Here is a 19,372-nt window from a genome sequence, read left to right as displayed (position 1 = left end):
ACTAGAGGAGTGTCTCTGAATACTACTCCTCAAGAAATTTTCAAGAAGATTTTTTTCAAGAAGATTTTCAGTCCACATGGCCTGCCAGAATTAAAATGTTTTGGGCCAAAAAAACAAAAGTGCCAGTTATAAGCAGCAAAATGGCAAGAGATCGGTGCTCATCCACCCCGACCCTACCCATCAGTTCAAGCTGAGAAGCTCACTTAAGATTGTTGATGACCTGGATGTAACAAAGGAAACAAAGGAGGCAGACATTCTTTGGAGAGTCAGGCCACTACTTGACCATGTGAGGCAAGGCTGTCTCAGCCTTCCAAAGTCTGAGAAGGTCTGCATTGATGAGCAAATCATCCCTTTCACAGGCCGCTGTCCAGTCAGGCAATATGTTCCAGGCAAGCCAAACCCTACTGGCCTAAAGGATTTTGTCCTTGCTTCTCCAAATGGTCTGATGCTGGATTTCGAAGTGTACCAAGGGAAGAATACATTCAGGGGCCAAAGATTGGGCGTTGGAGCAGCAGCAGTCCTACGCATGGTTAAATCTGTTCCCACAGGAAGTCACCTATTCTTCAACCGATACTTCACAACAATCGATCTCATGGATGCATTGCTGGCAAAGGGCCTTCCAGCAACTGGAACCATAATGAAGAACCGAGTCCCAAAGCCGTGCCAGCTGCCAGGAGACAAGCAATTGTGAAAAGAGGGGAGAGGAGCATCAGTGTCGGTGGTCAGAAAGAGTCCTGAGCTGGCAATCACAAAATGGTTCGACAACAAACCAGTGCTGATGGCTTCCACTGTACATGGTAAAGATCCTGAAGATATCTGCACCAGATGGTCCAAAATGTAAAAAGTCCATGTCCAGGTGAGAAGACCAGCAGTGATCAGACAGGTGACCAGGTGAGAAGACCAGCAGTGATCAGACAGGTGACCAGGTGAGAAGACCAGCAGTGATCAGACAGGTGACCAGGTGAGAAGACCAGCAGTGATCAGACAGGTGACCAGGTGAGAAGACCAGCAGTGATCAGACAGTACAATGACAACATGGGTGGCGTGGATCTATGTGACCGCATGCTGAGCTTTTATCGCATGTCAAACAGGACCAAGAAATGGACGTTGCGTGTGATTACTCACTTCTTTGATGTTGCCATCACAAACTTCTGGATCCAATACAAGTCTGACAGCAAAGGGCTTAACCGACCAGCGAAGAACACCCAACAGTACCTGGACTTCAAATTGCACCTGGCCGAAGAGCTGTTGGATAGGTCAGAACTTGACGACAGCAGTGAAGACAGTGAAGAAGAGTATGAGCCACCAACCAAAATGAGGATCACACAACCAGAGCCATCTGTGCGCAGACTAGGAGCCACGCACATGCCAGAGATGGTGGATATTAAGCATGCAGAAATAAGGGCTGCAAAAGCAAGACGTACATGTGGTGTACCAAATGCAAGATGTTTCTCTGCATTACCAAAAAGAGAAAATGCTTCCAGGATTATCACCGCTAAAAATTAAACATGCAAAAGAAGAATTGAATAGCAATGAAGAAAAAAAACTAGATGAATGACAAATAACTAAAGCACAATAAAAATAAATATATCTGTTTACTTTAGTTCTACAGTTCACTGTTCAAATAAACACACTCAAAGTTCGAGGTACGGACACACAGACACAGACACATACACACACACTCACACACACACAAACACACACACAAACACACACACAACGACAATGCGTTTTAATAGAAGATATACTACCGTCCTTGCAACCAACAAGCAAGTGAAACAATCCAGAATGATAAATAATTTTGTTTTTTAATCAAGTTGAATGTATTCTTGGTTTAATATCACTCTACAGCCATAATCTGTTAAATGTTTTATCTTCTAAGTTTGGCTGTCTTTTCACACTTAAATGGTCCTGTGGTCCGCTACAGTGGACATTATGTAAAATTAAAAATAAAAATACATTTTAAAAAGTCTAAATTGGAGGATGTTTTTTTAACCCTAAATAGATAGGAAATCACACAAAAAAAGAAATTGGAAGACACTTTTTTTTCTTGGTTCCCAGGAGGTTATGGCTACTTATTATGAATCATGCAATGTTGGATCATCAATCAATTGCTTATGAAAAGTGAGGTTACTTCACTTGGAGTGCTTATTTTAGATGTTGTATTTTAGGTGCACATTAATTATGCTTAGTTACAAATGTTTGTAACTCAATAATTAATTTTAGTAACTCATTAATAAATGGTAAATGGTGTTACACTTTACATTAGGGTCACATTTTATCAGTTACAAATGTTGATAACTCATTGATACATTCATAAATGACTCATTCATTAACGCTGTGACATTTCATCAGTTATACATGTTGGTACCTCTTATATGGTCAGAGGATTTCTCCGTAAGTACACAGGATAGAAGAGTACACATGTGACTTAATTATTAATATATATATTCATGGTCTACTCATTGATATACCCAACCCAGCTCAGAGAACTAACCACACATCGCTGAACACAGAGAAGGGGTAAGTAGTGGATAGATATATCAACAAATAAAATCTATGAACCTGCACGGTGGACATGTTTAAATGAGGAACGTGTTGACAAGGATATGTCAGGATTTTCATTTATAAACCCTTTACAAATGTGACCTTAATGTAAAGTGTTACCGATTGGACTTTACCTCCTGTCTCTGTGCTCTTAACCCTGTCTATGTATGTCTGAGCCAAGGAGAGAGTGGACTAGGATCTGCACTCTTCCGATATGGATCAGCATGAATGTTTCAGTGTGTGTGTGTGTGTGTGTGTGTGTGTGTGTGTGTGTGTGTGTGTTTCTGAGAGGTTAGCAGACAGAGAGTTCAGACTGATCACCTGTAGTACCTGTAGTTTGGGGGAGTGGAGAGTTATGCAAGTCAAAAGAGAGAGAGAAAGGGAAGAGTGCAGATTCAAATGGAGGCCTTGGGAGATGAGCTGATCAGAGCTTAGCTGAGAGAGAGAGAGAGAGAGAGAGACTGCTCTGTTGTGTCAATCATGGCACTGCGCTTTCTAGCCTCCACCATTGTGGTGGTGTCTGATTGGGTATAGCTGTGTGGTGGTGTGTGTGTGGTGCAATGTGTGAAGGTGTTTAGATGTGTAACAGTAGGAGAGGGGGTTGTATGTGTTTGGACTGGGGGTCCTGTCTGCTTGACAGCAGCCCTGACAGCCAGTAATTGGTTTCCTTTTCGATGGCTCCCATTCCTTGGAGGCCTAGCAGAAAGCAATTTTAGGAGCCCGTCAATTCAAATTCCAGGTCACTTAAGATATAAAAGCTGGTGCAGCGTCACCGCTCCTCCATCCCCGAGATGGTGGGCCAGATAATCTGTGTTTCTATCTCCTCTCTATCATCAGTGAGTGGAAGCTTGGAAAATCAACCTTTAAGAAAGACAAGGTTGTGGTATCTTGAGGAGTTTATGCTCAGTAAAATGCTGTGGATTTTGGAATTAAAAAGGTGGTCAAATTAAGAATGGAGATTATGTAGTGAGGACCTGAATGGACATGGATTTGATTGAGTGGTTTAATCTGGTAGTTTAGTTAGGTCCATAAGTGGAGCAAAAATCGTGTATTGTATTACTTACTACTACTTACTAACTTGTATCACTTACTAATGCAAACACAGCTACTCAGAGCTACAACAAACACACACACACACACACACACACAAACACACACAAACACACACATACACACACACTCTTGTGTATGCCTGCTGGCTCACTCTGTGATGGGGAGAAACACATCATTTAACCAGACTGGTCAACTGAGAACTAATTTCTCTTTTGTAGTGACTGCCTGAGGACTCTGGGGCTTGCAGAGTTTATATTGGCAATCAGAGCTACGCTGGCTCTCTGTGCAGCCACTCCTAAAGAGCTTAGTTTGTAGTTGGTCTGGTTGCTGAGTCTGATACTCTAACTCCCTGCTCAAAGTGTTGAGGAGACTATCACCACTGCACTCAATCAGGCCCTCAGCTAATTTAGAGAAAGATTCCTCCATAAAGCCTACACAGTGTTGTCCTGTCTCTCTTACTGGTTTGTGTGCTATATTGTATATATTATGTTTTAGACGGTTTGGTGTGCAAAGGCCTCACTTTCCCCTCAACAAGGCCAGCACAGCCTCCTGTATTCTACTCTACTCAAAGGCATCAAGCCACAGCCTGTGCTGCAAACTATGTACCTTCACATACCAATCTTTCCATGTCTTTGGGCCTGTGTCTAAAGTCAAAAGTCTTTGGCGAGCTGTTGGCAAAGTGACTGCACGCCACTGTCAGGTGCAGAGAGAGAGTGAGTGAGTGGTTGAATGATTACGAGGAAGAGTAAAGAGAGAGGGAGGGTGCGAGGGAGGGATGGAGAGATGGCTATCGTCTCATTATCTGTCGTCACAGGGAGAGTAGGCCGCAGAAGCAGTATTAACTCTCTGTCTGAGCGCAGCCCCTGTCACCACAACGACGGCTGTCACACTAACACCCCCAGTGCTATCATTGGAGCACTTATGGGCCTGTCACTCACCTGAGAGAGAGGGAGGGAGAGAAAGAGAGAGGGAAACTTCAAGGGAAAATAGTGTGTGGACAGAGATACGGGAAGGAAAGTGGAGAGAGATGGAGGGAGGGGCTGAGTTGGGATGAAAACTGAGGAAAAGATATGAGAGGAGGCAAAGGGGGACGATAAAGCAGGAAAGGTGGAGGAGGACGAATATGAAGAAGGAGAGAGAGAGAGACTAAAGCTGTTGAGTGACATGGTGATAGGGTCAGAGAGAGGGGACAGATGAGAGCTCATAGGTTAATATGAGAACCTGACTAGAGTCCCAAACACCTCTCTTGTATTTAGCAGCTCCACTCTTTCTCTTCTTCTGTCACTCCCTCTCTCCATCCCCCTCCCTGGACGTCTGTGTTGAAGTTTGATATGCACTGAGTGTGCTGACAACAAAGAAAGGGCCATTTGCCCATTAGAGGGAAACATTGATTCATGTTCCAAGATGTTGATATGTTGGTGCTTGGTGAAATAACAGGCCTCAGCTAAACAGTATGGTGTAATAAAAAATGGAATTAAAAAAAAAGAAAAACATCGATAGCACCAGCCGTCGCTCCATCTGTGTGACATTTCATGAAGGGAACACCCACTCACATACACAAATGCAGATAAACTCAGTGACAGCATCACAATCACATGTACAGGTTCTCTCACACACACACAGGCACACATGATGAGGTCGCCAACAGGGCATCATTGAATCACAGTGGCTAACAGAATGGTTGACAGAACAGGGCAGAGGCACGCACTAGTATGGCCCTCCAAACACTGTAGAGCCAGTCAACTGAAACTCCATTACAAGAGCCACTCCAGCCATGATACATCAGCACGGACACAGCACTGTGGGGGGGGGGGACTTAACAAGAACAAGAACAAGATTTTCTTGTAATATGCTGCTGCTTATAAGATCATTCTGAAAACCTATTCACATACAAATCCATCTCACACCTCCTGCTGCAGCATTTAGAAGCAACAGAGCAGAATTGTATCATCTTTTGTTTTATATCATCTTTGTATCATCTTTTGTATCATCTTTTGTATATATATATATATATACAGTTGTGGTCAGAAGTTTACATACACTTGTAAAGAACATGTATGTCATGGCAGTCTTGAGTTTCCAATCATTTCCACAACTCTTATTTTTCTGTGATGGATTGATTGGAGCACATACTTCTTTGTCACAAAAAACATTCATGAAGTTTGGTTCTTTTGTGAATTTATTATGGGTCTTCTGAAAATGTGAATTATCAATTGTGGTGATGTAGAAAGTTGTGTCAATCAAATTTGCTTTGTGGCATGGCCTCTTAACTTCTTATGAGGGATTATGATTGACTACAGCTGGTGACTTATTTCAGTCCATTTAAATAGGGCTCGTTTGATACACTCATTACACTCAGCCAAAAACGCTACAATGGGAAAGGGAGCTCAGCACGGATCTGAAAAAGCGCATCATTGACTTGAACAAGTCAGGAAAGTCACTTGGAGCCATTTCAAAGCAGCTACAGGTCCCAAGATCAACTGTGCAAACAATTGTTTGTAAGTATAAAATGCATGGCACAGTTGTGTCACTGCCACGATCAGGAAGAAAACGCAAGCTATCACCTGCTGCTGAGAGAAAATTGGTCAGGATGGTCAAGAGTCAACCAAGAACCACCAAAAAGCAGGTCTGCCATGAATTAGAAGCTGCTGAAACACAGGTGTCAGTGTCCACAGTCAAGCATGTTTTACATCGCCATGGGCTGAGAGGCTGCCGTGCAAGAAGGTAGCCGTTGCTCCAGAAGCGGCACCTTAAGGCTCGACTGAAGTTTGCTGCTGATCACATGGACAAAGAAAAGGCCTTCTGGAGGAAAGTTCTGTGGTCAGATGAAACAAAAATTGAGCTATTTGGCCACAATGACCAGAAATATGTTTGGAGGAGAGAAGGTGAGGCCTTTCACCCCAAGAAGACCATACCTACCGTCAAGCATGGTGGTAGTAGTATTATGCTCTGGGCCTGTTTTGCTGCCAGTGGAACTGGTGCTTTACAGAAAGTAAATGGAATTACCTCCAAATTCTTCAGGACAACCTAAAATTATCAGCCAGAAGGTTGGGTCTTGGACGTAGTTGGGTGTTCCAACAGGACAATGACCCCAAACACACATCAAACATGGTAAAGGAATGGCTAAATCAGGCTAGAATTAAGGTCCTAGAATGGCCTTCACAAAGTCCTGACTTAAACCCCATCGAGAACATGTGGAGAGGTGCTGAAGAAACAAGCCTGTGTCAGAAAGCCAACGAATTTAGTTGAACTGCACCGATTCTGTCAAGAGGATCAAAGATTCAACCAGAAGCTTGCTAGAAGCTTGTGGATGGCTACCAAAAGCATCTAATTGAGGTGAAAATGGCCAAGGGACATTTAACCAAATATTAGCATTGCTGTATGTATATTTTTGACCCAGCAGATTTTGTCCCATTTTCAGAAGACCCATAATAAGTTCATAAAAGAACCAAACTTCATGAATGTTTTTTGTGACAAAGAAGTATGTGCTCCAATCAATCCATCACAGAAAAGTAAGAGTTGTAGAAATGATTGGAAACTCAAGACTGTAAACTTCTGACCACAACTGTATATATATATATATATATATATATATATATATGAGAGAGAGAGAGAGAGAGAGAGAGTATGTCTTATACTGTCTCCCCAACTGCTTCAACAGAAGGTGTAAACACAATACCTGAATAGAGCATTATTATTACTTTTACAACAAGGGTTTCCAATGCCGAATTTAGTGGGTGTGGGTAGTGGTTTGTTTTTAATGGCCAATACGGAATACTCTAAAATAAAAAGTTTGATGAACAACAAATACAGTACCTTCACTGCAGGCCATTAGATGTTAAAGTAAACTATCCCTTTACGTTTCTTTATCTGTGTAATGTCCCTATAGTAGATACTGTATTGTCACCAGGGGAAGCTGGTGGAGATAGAAATTGGAGAACAGGCTCATTGTAATTCATGGAATGGAATGAGGAATGGTATCAAAGACGAAATGAGGAAAGGTATCAAATACCGGGTCTTTGATACCATTCCTCATTCAATTCCATGCATTACAATGAGCCCATCCTCCCGGTTCTGCCTCAACCAGCCTCCGCTGATTGTCACCCAAAGACAGCTGGTACCTGGCCCTCCTCTCTCCCCTCCTTTCTCTCTCTTAGACCCCCAGTCTTAGCCTGGCACCCACTCTCTCCGCATGTGGCTGCTAACGATGCTCTATGATGAACTAAGCTCCCGCCAATTTGTGAGGATAGCTTTTAGAGGATGCCGTTATCAAACCACCCATCTCCAGAAACACATACACAATTTCTATACACACTTACTGAGAGCAATCAACCTGCTGGCACGCACACGCACACAAACACACAAGCAAGCAAAAAGATCAATGTCTGGTGTGAAATGATAACCTTATCTTCCTCTCTCTCTAGGCCACAGACGGTGACTTTGGCACGTTTGGAACGGTGCGGTACTACTTCAGTGACGAGCCAGACCAGTAAGACATGAGTTCATTGATGAAGAAAAAGTCTCATCTGTTGTCTGTAATGAGTTCTGGAATTGGATTCTCAATGGTCTGTTTGATTACCCCTCTCCCAGGTTTTCATTGGACGCTGAGACGGGCTGGGTGCGTCTGAGGGGCAGTCTGGACTACGAGATGATGCGGCGCTTCACCCTGACAGTGCTGGCACGGGACGGGGGCGGGGAGGAGACCACGGGCAGACTGAGGGTCAATGTGCTGGATGTGAATGACAACGCACCCATCTTCCAGAAGGAGGCCTATGTGGGCTCACTGAGAGAGAACGAGCAGGCCACCCAGCAGGTGGCCAGAGTCAGGGTGAGAGAGTGACACACATACACACACACACACACACATACACACACACACACACACACAGACACACACACACACATGGCAGCTGGATGAGGATTGACTTCTGACTCACAAAAAGTATTTGGCTTTGATGTCTTCTTCCTCTTCATTCTCTCATACTTATTGCCCACTTTGTTTTCTCTTTAACTCCTTAAGTGTGTGTGTTTGTGTGTGCATGTGTGTGTTTCACCCAAGCTGCAAACCACCCTGGTGGTGTGTTACGACCACTGTTCACCCCACTCTGCTCCCCTATCAGTCAGGGCTCCACACAGGTCAAAGGTAAAGGGGTATAATAGTAACTAATGGCTCAGCGTTTCCTTTGAACGCGCCCTGGAGAGAAAGGCAATTATGGTCATAAGGGCTGGCCTCAGCAGCAGCTCAGCCTGGCACGGCATGTCACAGCTCTCCCGCCGTGCTTTATTTGCCTCATGTGAGCAGGGCTGAACGCTCGGCTTGCCCCGTTTGATTAGACAGAGCTAACCTTAAACACTCTGGTTATTAATATGATGCCTGAGAGGAACGGGAAAGCAAGGCACAGAAGTGTGTGTGTCAGCGATTTGCAGCGGACCCCCAAGCCCCGAAAATACTAAAGCCAAAAAGAGGCAGGGGAAGAGAGAATGAGAGAGAGGGAGAGGGAGGGGAAGTAAAGGATACTGTGAGACAACGCAAGGAAAGGCATTTCTGCTTTCAACCCGTCTAACATCATCCCTCTCTCTTTCTCTCTCCAAACAATGCCTAGCCTTTGCCAGACACTTCTCATGCCTTCCAGAGTCATACCTCTGGCTTTCTCACACTTTCCTCCTCCTTTTCTCTACATCTGTTTTACTCCTATATGTCCCTCTCTCTTTCTTTTTCTCCCTCTCCCCTCCTCATCTTCATGGTGGAGACTGGGTGGGGAGCATATCTTTGGAGGGAGTATTTGTAGAGAATTAGAAAGTAAGTGAGAGAGAGAGTGAAGGCAAGCAAGCACAGTATAGAAAGGGTTGAGTGAGAGGAGAGTGTTTATCCAGTGGTTTTACCCGAGCAAATCGAATCATACTGTAGAAGAGATGTTTGCATGTGTTTATACATGTCAGCAGTTGACAGCCTGACCAGCTCATAATGATGCCCATGAAGCTTCATTGACTCCTCACTGCTTTAGGAATGATGTTATATTCATGCCAGGGTGTTATTGAACTGTGGATTAGCCTAGAATGTGAATCCTGGCTGTCCCCTGTCTGCTTGGCTCTGCTACTGTTCATCCAATATTAACACTGGCACTGCTAATAATGAGTGTCAGCTCTAATCTGCCCAATAACACACTGACTGACAGTTTCCGGTCCACAGACAGCACTAGTGTCTACAGTAGCATCTGGGCCTTCAGACTGACTGTCACTCCATTTCACTCTGTGGTCTCTCTCTCTCTCTCTCTCTCTCTCTCTCTCTCTCTCTTGCTCTCTCTCTCTCTCACTCTCACTTTTCTATCTCCCTCTCTTTCTCCCTCCCTTTCCTCTCTCCTAGGCCACGGATGAGGACTCTACTCCTAATAACTTCCTGACATATACCATCACTTCAGCATCCGCGTTCCCCAGCTACTTCAGCATCACCATGGTGGAGGGCTATGCAGGTCAGCTGAACCTCAGAACACATCAAAGCACACACTCTAGTACTCATCTACATCATTAACCGTAAAAGTAAAGTATAAAGCTAAGAGTAAAGTATTTTTCAACAAATGATCTATTGTCCTATCATAATGCATAGAAGGTGCTGCTGTATGGTTATAATAATGCAAACCCCACCAACAGCTTCACCTGCTCTCTCACTCCACTTCTGTCTCTCCCCAGTGATCAGTGTGAACAGCCCTCTGGACTATGAGCATGTTCCTGAGGGGACAATCTACCTGACTGTGATGGCCAAAGATGGGGGAAACCCAGCACTCAACAGCACTGTTCCTGTCACTGTGGAGCTTTTTGTCAGTACATCCCTCCCCTTTCTGCATGAGTGGTTTAATCCAACACTGATATATAAATGTAAACCCATTTCATACAGGTTTATTGTTCAGAGTCATGTAATTAGCAACATAAAACACAAACACTTTATTACTCAGCATGATTTACACTTTGGGTTTATACATATGTCATCCATGATGACAAGAGGACAGAGAGTGAAAGACCAAGTGAGTGTACAATGAGATGTACATAGCTTTAGAAAGAAGTTCAGATCTCTCTCTTTCTCTCTCTCTCTCTCTCTATCTTTCTCTCTCTCTCTCTCTCTCTCTCTCTCTCTGTCTCTATCAGTCAGTAAGTGAGTGTGAGGCAGGCAGCGTAGCTTACACACTATCACGGCGTGGCAGCATCACACGCAGGGCTTTACTAGTGCAAAGTGTACTAAAAGTACTACTACTACTATAACTACTGTCACAGTTGTGGCCCAGAAATAGTAACAGTAAATGTACAGTTCAGTGCCGAGTTACTGTATAACCTGGTTGTTAACTATTGTACAACTGAGTTGTTCCCCCTCCTTCCCCAGGATGAAAATGACAACCCGCCCAAGTTCAGCAAGCCTTCCTACATAGTCAAAATTCCTGAGAACATCATTGCAGGTGCGTTGGACTAACACAGTTACGGCAACTGGGATCACTATGAGATCTTTCTTCAAACAGAACTTCATACAGCTCGAACATTACAATTGCCTTGTACAATGTTACACTGATTCAATTGCCACTACACTTCTGCTCTGCATAACCTCTATGCCCTGAATTCCTTTAGCATTAGAATGTTAAATGATATCCCTTTCTTTTCTTTTTGTCAGATTTGTATTTCCTTCCATCCACATTCTTGTACTGTATCTTCTTTAGTTTAGTTGTGTATAGTATTTTTAAGTGCTTAGCAAGACTGCAGTAAATTGACAATCCAGACTAGAGTAGAAGTGACGGTTACAATATTCATTCTCATGCATGTACTCAGAGAACTCTTTCATCCCAGACAATAGATTTGTTTCCAAACGCTGGAGGAAATGAGATATTTGACCGCCCGTCGTCTATCAGTGATGTTGCGGCGCTTGGCCAGTGTGTCAGAGCACTGATCTGTTCTGGGTCTGGACTCTGGACTAACCCTGGGGCCGTGGGCTAGCCTCTCATCTCCATCCCTGGGTATTGATCAGGGCTCCTCCAAGCATGGGCCATGCCAAACAAGCTGATAATCCACTAATCCATAAACCCACTCACTGTCAATGGAGCCTGCGGGGGGTGGGGGGGGGCTTCTCTTTCTCTCTGCCTCTCTCTTTCGCTCATTCTCACTCCTCATATCTCCCTTTTCTCCACTTCTATCTTTCTCACTAAATCCATCTCTCCCTGTGTCTCAGGGGCGACGGTGCTGTTTGTGAATGCCACTGATCTGGACGCCTCGCGGGAATTTGGACAGGCCTCACTCATCTATTCCCTGGAGGGGTCCTCCCAGTTCCGCCTCAACACTCGCTCAGGTGTGTGTGTGTGTGTGTGTGTGTGTGTGTGTGTGTGTGTGTGTGTGTGTGTGTGTGTGTGTGTGTGTGTGTGTGTGTGTGTGTGTGCGTGTGTGTGTCTATTGTGTATGAGTACAATATCTGTTTGCATGTGTATCTGTGTATGTTTCAGGAGAGATTACCACGACAGCCTTACTGGACAGGGAGCTGAAGTTAGAGTACATCCTGATTGTGAGAGCTGTGGATGGAGGGGTGGGGCCATTACAGAAGACTGGTATAGCCACGGTAACCCACCATCAATTTCTCACCTTTTAATGTTTCTGACAGCTCTTAAAGATTCTCATGCCCTCTCTCTCTCTGATCCAGTCTGTCAGAGACATAATCTCAGAACAGTAATAAGCTTCTCTCATTCCTCCAGGTGAACATCACCATCCTGGACATCAATGACAATGCCCCCATGTGGAAGGATGAGCCTTACCATGCAAACGTGGTGGAGATGAGCCCCATCGACACTGATGTCATCTCTGTGAGTTCAGCTTGCTGACCTTTCACCTTCTGACCCCTGGCACTGTTACCTCAGAGAAGGGTCATGGTGGCTCATAACGTATTAGTAAGGATCATGGGACTGTTGTAATTCATGGATCAGACCAACATTAAAGCAACAAGCATATTAAGACATGGACCCCATGTAGACATTGAAAATGTACAAGTACAGATCAGTAGACATACATGTACAATCAGTGCACAGAGAAAGAAACACATGCATAGATGAATTAGACCTAAGATTAGTAGGTGGTACACAGTTACAGTGTATGTTATAAGTAGGCAAACATTTAAATATTATCCTGAGCTGCCTCATTGTCCTGCTGGTGTCGTTGGCAGTGTTGTTGTCGTTGTTGCTTATTAAGCCCTGATTGTCCATTAATTAAAGAGGCGCCGGTGAGTGTAATTAAGGGGGTCTGATTGCTAATTAAAATGTAGCCTGCAGTCATACACATACCAAATTATTCGGCTGCTAGACTGAAGGGGAAGTAAGAAGCCATATTGTGGAATGAGAGAGGAATGGAGAGATGGAAAGTAGAGACATCGAGGACTAGAGGTAGTTGCTGTCTTTTACACTCACTCTCCTTCTCACTTTATATCCACACACTTTCACTTTTGCTCAGAAATAACTCAAGGAGCGTCCATGGATGCAGTGTTTACAGTATGTCCCTCTATGGATGTGCTCTGAGTGTGTATACCATTGCTCAATAAATCCGGTCACCTCTCATGTGCCTTACAGTACCATAATTGGGCTGATCTGGTCCTTCCCAGTGAGTGTTTCCATGGCGACAGGGGGCCACCTGCAGAGTCATCATGAAGGTGTCCAGTGAGCCGGTGAATTTGGTTGCAGTGCCCTGGGCAAAGGCTAGAGCTTCAGAATACCCCTGTCCACTCCTGCCATTCATTTAGACTAACCCTAACCCAAAATGAGGGACCTCTAATATTTCATTCAAAAACAATATTCTGTGTGATAATAATATCTATATAATTGAAGGCTACAGGTCAATAGACATGGCTAATGTATTTGCACAGTATATTTTATATTCTCAAAGATTGATTAGTTAAACTGACTATGGTTACATTCCCCCTCACCTAAATCTCCTTCCCCTCTCTCCCTCTCTCTCTCTCTCTCTCTCTCTCACTCTCTCTCTATCTCTATACTTCCAAATCAATGCTGCTAAGAGATGTCTTCCTCGTCCCTTAATAATTAAAGACCCACAAAACCTTTGTTCCTCTAATGACCAATTAACCAGTTTCCAGTGTTTCATTGTCAGTGAGGTGAATAATTTATCAGCTTTTTAAAAATCATGCAGTGTAGTTCTCCAGTCCACACATAAATCACACATCAAAGTTGTTACATAGAGAAGAAGACTTTCAATACATTCATTTTTTACCTCATTGTTAGTGTGTGTGTGTGTGTGTGTGTGTGTGTGTGTGTGTGTGTGTGTGTGTGTGTGTGTGTGTGTGTGTGTGTGTGTGTGTGTGTACGTTTGTATGTTCATTATTAAGTCTCATCCCTCTTTTCTTCTCCTCACACTCTCTTCCTCTTCTCTTGTTCCCTCTCTCCAGGTGTTGGCAGTGGACCCAGACAATGGGGATAACGGGACTGTGGTGTACAGTATTAGTCCAGAGAACCCCTTCTACACCATCAACAGCAGCACAGGGAAGATCCGTACCAGTGGGGCCGTGCTGGACAGAGAGAGCTTCAACTCCAAAGACACCCTGCTCATGAGAACAATCATTATATCTGCTGTCGACCGTGAGTCCCATCCTACCTTCAGTCTGTGTATGTTTGTGTCCCTGGGACTAAAGAGTCTGTCAGGCAACCATATTTTAGATGGCTTTCCTGGACGTATGTCCTGTTTGGCAGTGGTGTCTTTGAGTCTAAGATTGGTAATGTACAAGTCTTTGAGTCTTTGACAAGATTGTTTCTGAGAAAGTGTTTCTTACTTTTAAAGTTGTTGGTAAAACTTATATGGGAGGGTTTTAAGAGTTTCTGTATTTTTAAGTTTTTGTGTTTGTTCCTCTTGCGCCCCCTCCAGGTGGCAGACCCCCACTGCGCTCCTCAGTGAGCACCACGGTGTATGTGAACCTGTTGGATCTCAATGACAACGACCCCACCTTCCTCAACCTGCCATTCGTGGCTGAGGTTCCAGAGGGTCTGCCCAGTGGATCCTCTGTGTTCAGGGTCAGCAAAGGATAACATGATATTGCAGATATTATTAGAGTTCCATGTGTGTGTACTGTGTGTATTGTGTTTGACACCAATTGCAAATCTACCCTCACATTTCCCCTGACACATTTTAACCCAATTCCTTTCCATTATGTATCACCCTGTTTTCTGCCATCACCCCTCTCCCCTCCCTCCTATCCTCCCCACCTCTCCCTTTGCTCCGGCTCCTCTCCTCACTCTCTCCCATCCTCCCCTCAGGTCCAGGTGGTAGACCCTGATGAGGAGGAGAACGGCCTGGTTACCATGGTGTTGCAGGTTGGCATGCCTCGTCTGGACTTCTACCTCAACACCTCAACAGGTGTGCTGATCTCCACGACAACGCTGGACCGTGAGCAGATTGACCAGTACCTGCTGAGGATCGTAGCACATGATGCAGGGCAGGACCCCCGTACCTCCACCAGTACCCTCACCATCACAGGTATGTGAGCAATGCCCCCTTAGTTTGAATGTTGTGCCCATTCAGTTTTGTGCTCCAAACATTTTGATGAATCTGAAACATCTTTTGTCAAGTAATTTTATCAGCTCCATAAAGTGTTAACTGTCTCACACTGAAGATCACCTCATTGCTCGTACTGCCAAAAACAAAGCAAATTTTATTGTCTTAGGCTGGACTCTGGAAAGATGCTCATCTAAAGTTGTCGCTTGTTGGTCAGTCTGATATGGGTGTGAGCCAGCCACTGGCTGAATGAAAGCCAGGTGCCTGGACTGAAAGTATTGTCTGGTCGTCAGCAACATAGTTTGAGTAAATAAACGTACTATAACGGTCAGGTGCAGAACACAGACTAAGAGACAGGATCAGTGAAAACCCAAAGCTGGGGTGTATTTATTAAGAGAAGGCTGACTGAGCCGATGTAGACAGGTAGTCCGGTAAGGGTCAGGCAGGCAGGGGTCCAACAGGTAAGCTGGCAGGCAAACTGGCATAAATCGAGTAGGCAGATGGGCAGTCGTATACACAAGAGGTCAGGCAGGGAAGCGGACAGTCATGTAGGGGAACAGGCAGGTAGGTGGATAGTCGTCCAGGCAGGGTTTAGGTAAGCAGGCAGGCAAGCAGGCAGGAGGGTCAGGCAGGGAAGGAGGGTCGGTGGCAGAACCCAGGAGGGAACTGTGGACACAGGAACAAACAAGGTAAGGAGGCTGGGAATGCTAAGAAGCAGGAACTAGCAATTATAGCTAGAAGTGTGACTAACAATGAACTGATGTTACGATCTGGCAGGGTAGTGAAGGTTGAACTGGGTATTTATGGCAAATGCTGGTAATGAGAATGGGAACAGCTGGTCATCTGACTCCTGCACACCTGACACCACTCCTGAAATCAGCCTGACTGTTCGAGAGAAAGAGCGAGAGAGAGAGAGAGAGAGAGAGAAAGACTGCCCTCTATCTAGAGGTAGAGGGCGTGACACCTACCTACCTAGCTACCTACCTAAAAAAGTAGCCAGCTAACTATAACCCATTGTATATATTTTGGTATCTGTTTGAGTAAGCTATAATACTTTGAATTGTTTATTTGCAAAGTTGTTGAAATGCGTTCTCTCTGTAAAAAGCGGCACAGCCTCTTTCTGCTGGCAAGACAAGACTGTCTATGACTGCAAACACATTGTATGTCATTGTATGATCAATTATCCAACATGTGTTATGACCAAGCTCAAATGTTCTTTTTTTTGTTGTTGTTTAGCTCAAATAGTGCCCCCTCAGAAATTGTATGTGCCCCTTTAGTTACCTTCCCCTGGTGCCAGGCCTGCAGGTATACATGGCCAAGGCTGGGCTGTGAGGTAGGGAGGTGATGGTGAAGGGTGTAAACATATCACTGATGTGAATGATATGCTGTTTGTTCAGGTCTAATGGGCAAGGGTTTCTCTCTGCATTTAGTCGGACACTTGATGGCTGATGGCTCACACACAGAATTATAAGAAGGATGAATGATGAACCGTAAGACCAATGTCATACTGTGCAGAATGGCACCATCTGCTGGTTAGAGGCAGATCTCTCAACAGTACCAAGAGACGAATGATTGTCCTTTAGATTCACTGCCTGACCTGTATGAGCATGATGAGAATGATTTTGTATGGATTATGATTATATATAATGATGATTTACAGTGCCCTGCGTAAGTAATGGGACAGTGAAGCATTTCTTCTTCTTTTGGCTCATAGATTTTTTTAATGATGTTCCAAATTGTTGGTTTTGGCACTCCTAAGACATTGTTTCTGATAATTAAAAAAATAAATAAAAAATTCAGCCTAATAATGGCTCCCTTGACTGATACCAATAGCAGACTCCAAAGGCAAACGCAAAGCCTAGAATCAATAGTAGACATTGACAGCTCTCTTATGGCTGCACAAATGATGTGACGGAACACAAATGATAATCAGAAACATCTGTCAAGCCAATTACTTTTGGTGGGTTGAAATAGGACGACTATGTATGAAAAGTGTTGTCATTTCAAAATGGTGAAACCAATATGTACATTAATACCATAAATTAAAAGCTAAGAATCTATACTTTAACCTCATTGTAATTATTTGATTTCAAATACAAACTTTTGGAGTAAAGAGTCAAAAGAAGAAGAAATGCTTCACTGTCCCATTCCTTGCGCAGGGCACCGTAATGTACATGGTCTGTCTGTATCTGTCTGTTTTTCAGTCCTGGATACGAATGATGAGACCCCCACCTTCTTCCCCAAAGTGTACAACATATCTCTGCAGGAGAGTGTCCCGCGTGACCACGTGGTGGCACGCCTCAACTGCTCCGACAACGACGCCGGCCTCAACTCTGAGCTCAGCTACTTCATAACAGGTCAAATGTCACAGGCCTCTGGCTGTTTGTATAGTAGTGAGATATATAGTATGTGTGATATTACCAGTAGACATGACACTCTCTCTGTATTTGGGTTCCCCAGGTGGTAACCAGGATGGTAAATTCAGTGTAGGCTTCAGGGATGGAGTGGTGAGGACTGTGGTGGGTCTGGACCGAGAAACACAGTCAGCATACACTCTGGTCATCGAGGCTATCGGTAAGTCATAGCCTGATAAGGGGCTGTTTCGTCTTTGTTTTCACTCTGTGTATCACTTGTAATGTGACGGTATTGAGCTAAATAGCTTGTTAGGGTTTGTTTTACCATTATGTGTTATTTTCAACATGTTCAAGCTGTTCAATGTCTTTTCTACATCTGCAAGACTGAAAAACACAAAGCAATGCATGCAAGTGTGCAGGAGTGTCAAATCTTGTGAAACTGTCTTTGTTCCTCTCCATCATCTAACAAAAAAGAGAACAAAAACTCAGAGGTTTCCTGTTGTTGTGGAAAGTGTTGAGTATGTGTGAGTTGTTGCTGCTACTGAAGCACCTCTTATTCATTGTAGTCTTCAGAAATGTTATGTAATGTTATGTCATTCTTCCTCAGACAACGGCCCAGCAGGCAGTCGGAGGACAGGCACAGCCACTGTGTTTGTGGAAGTGCTGGACGTCAATGACAATAGACCCATCTTCCTCCAGAACAGCTATGAGACGAGTATTCTGGAGAGTGTGCCCCAAGGAACCAGCATCCTGCAGGTTGACACAGACACACATGCACACACACATGCACACACACATGCACACGCACATACACACACACACACACACACACACACACACACACACACACACACACACACACACTTATACACTTATGGTAGACAAACTTAAGAAAACACTTTTATTTTCTAATACAGTATCAATGTACAAAACAAAATAGTCCCTTTGAAACCTCAAGCCTGCACATGTTTGCTTTGTTAGTATCAACAAGACCTTCCAACTGGGATGGTCATGGTCAGTCAATGATAACCATGTGAACTGGTAAAGATGATACATAGATGTACAGTAGTTGGATTTCGGTCAGATGTTAGTGGTGGGCCTGCCATGGACAGGCAAGACTTAGGATGAAGTCTGAGTGCTGTGGTCAAGTTGCGGTCAGAGCATCCCTTTGGCAGGGTGTGATCAGATAGTGGTCATATGGTCATATCTCTGTGACGTAGTCAAACAGACAGGGCATGGTGAGGTGGGGCGGTGAGGGGCTGTTCTCCGACTGCGGTCTGGGGGGAGAGCAGTGGGTGCGGTCGTGGTCAGGCCTGCGCTGGGGCGGTCGTCTGAAAGAGGAGGTGAAGGAGCAGCGGACGGAGCCCAGCCTCTTCCACAGCTTGAGCTGGGGTTCACTGGACAGAGAGGGGCCACAGGCCAGGGCCTCCCCGGGGTTACAGCTTCCATCAGAGCCCCCCTCCTGGCCAGACGGCCTGCACACAGCCAGGAATGCTGCACAGCCAGCTAACAGCAGAAACAGGCCCAGCACCACCATGATGGTGAGCAGGGGGTTGTGAGGCTCAGAGGGCAGCAAGGACGGAGGGATGGTTGTAGACAAGCTGGAGAGGTTCCAGGGTAGAGACTCTGTTGTGAAGGGGGAGGAGATGTTGACAGCTGGATCACTGGTGTTCATGTTTTTTTGGTTCTGTATGGAGAAACGGCATGACAAGGAGGTAAGTGGAGGTGTGTGTACAGTCATGAGAAAAAATTAGGACACCCTATGAAAACCTTTGTCTTCTTCAACATATTCAAACATATGGACATTTGATATTCATTTGAACAATATTGAAAAATTGAGGTAATATAACTAAACAAATACAACTGAAACAAATTATTTAAAAAATTATTGGTAAAATGTAATT

The 19,372-nt window shown here is 44.4% G+C and overlaps 1 protein-coding gene across 3 annotated transcripts in view; it reads left to right on the top strand.

The window, feature by feature from the left end:
- cdh23 (cadherin-related 23) overlaps positions 1-19,372 on the top strand; it is a gene marked incomplete at its 5' end in the record, with an annotated part of 222,311 nt that overhangs the window by 154,568 nt on the left and 48,371 nt on the right. For all 3 annotated transcript variants that reach the window (XM_083696325.1, XM_083696324.1, XM_083696323.1), the window contains 14 exons: positions 8,025-8,089; positions 8,191-8,428; positions 9,965-10,070; positions 10,288-10,415; positions 10,973-11,045; positions 11,807-11,923; positions 12,075-12,187; positions 12,321-12,428; positions 14,015-14,204; positions 14,488-14,633; positions 14,877-15,096; positions 17,319-17,471; positions 17,575-17,688; positions 18,076-18,224. In XM_083696325.1, the coding sequence (XP_083552451.1) occupies positions 8,025-8,089; positions 8,191-8,428; positions 9,965-10,070; positions 10,288-10,415; positions 10,973-11,045; positions 11,807-11,923; positions 12,075-12,187; positions 12,321-12,428; positions 14,015-14,204; positions 14,488-14,633; positions 14,877-15,096; positions 17,319-17,471; positions 17,575-17,688; positions 18,076-18,224 (1,920 nt within the window). The remainder of the gene's footprint in view (positions 1-8,024; positions 8,090-8,190; positions 8,429-9,964; positions 10,071-10,287; positions 10,416-10,972; positions 11,046-11,806; positions 11,924-12,074; positions 12,188-12,320; positions 12,429-14,014; positions 14,205-14,487; positions 14,634-14,876; positions 15,097-17,318; positions 17,472-17,574; positions 17,689-18,075; positions 18,225-19,372) is intronic.

This window comes from Argentina silus (genome assembly GCF_951799395.1).
Source record: "Argentina silus genome assembly, chromosome: X".
Taxonomy (NCBI): Eukaryota; Metazoa; Chordata; class Actinopteri; order Argentiniformes; family Argentinidae; genus Argentina; species Argentina silus.
Note: the sequence above shows the minus strand (reverse complement) of the source record. Positions and strands in the feature narration are given on the sequence as shown.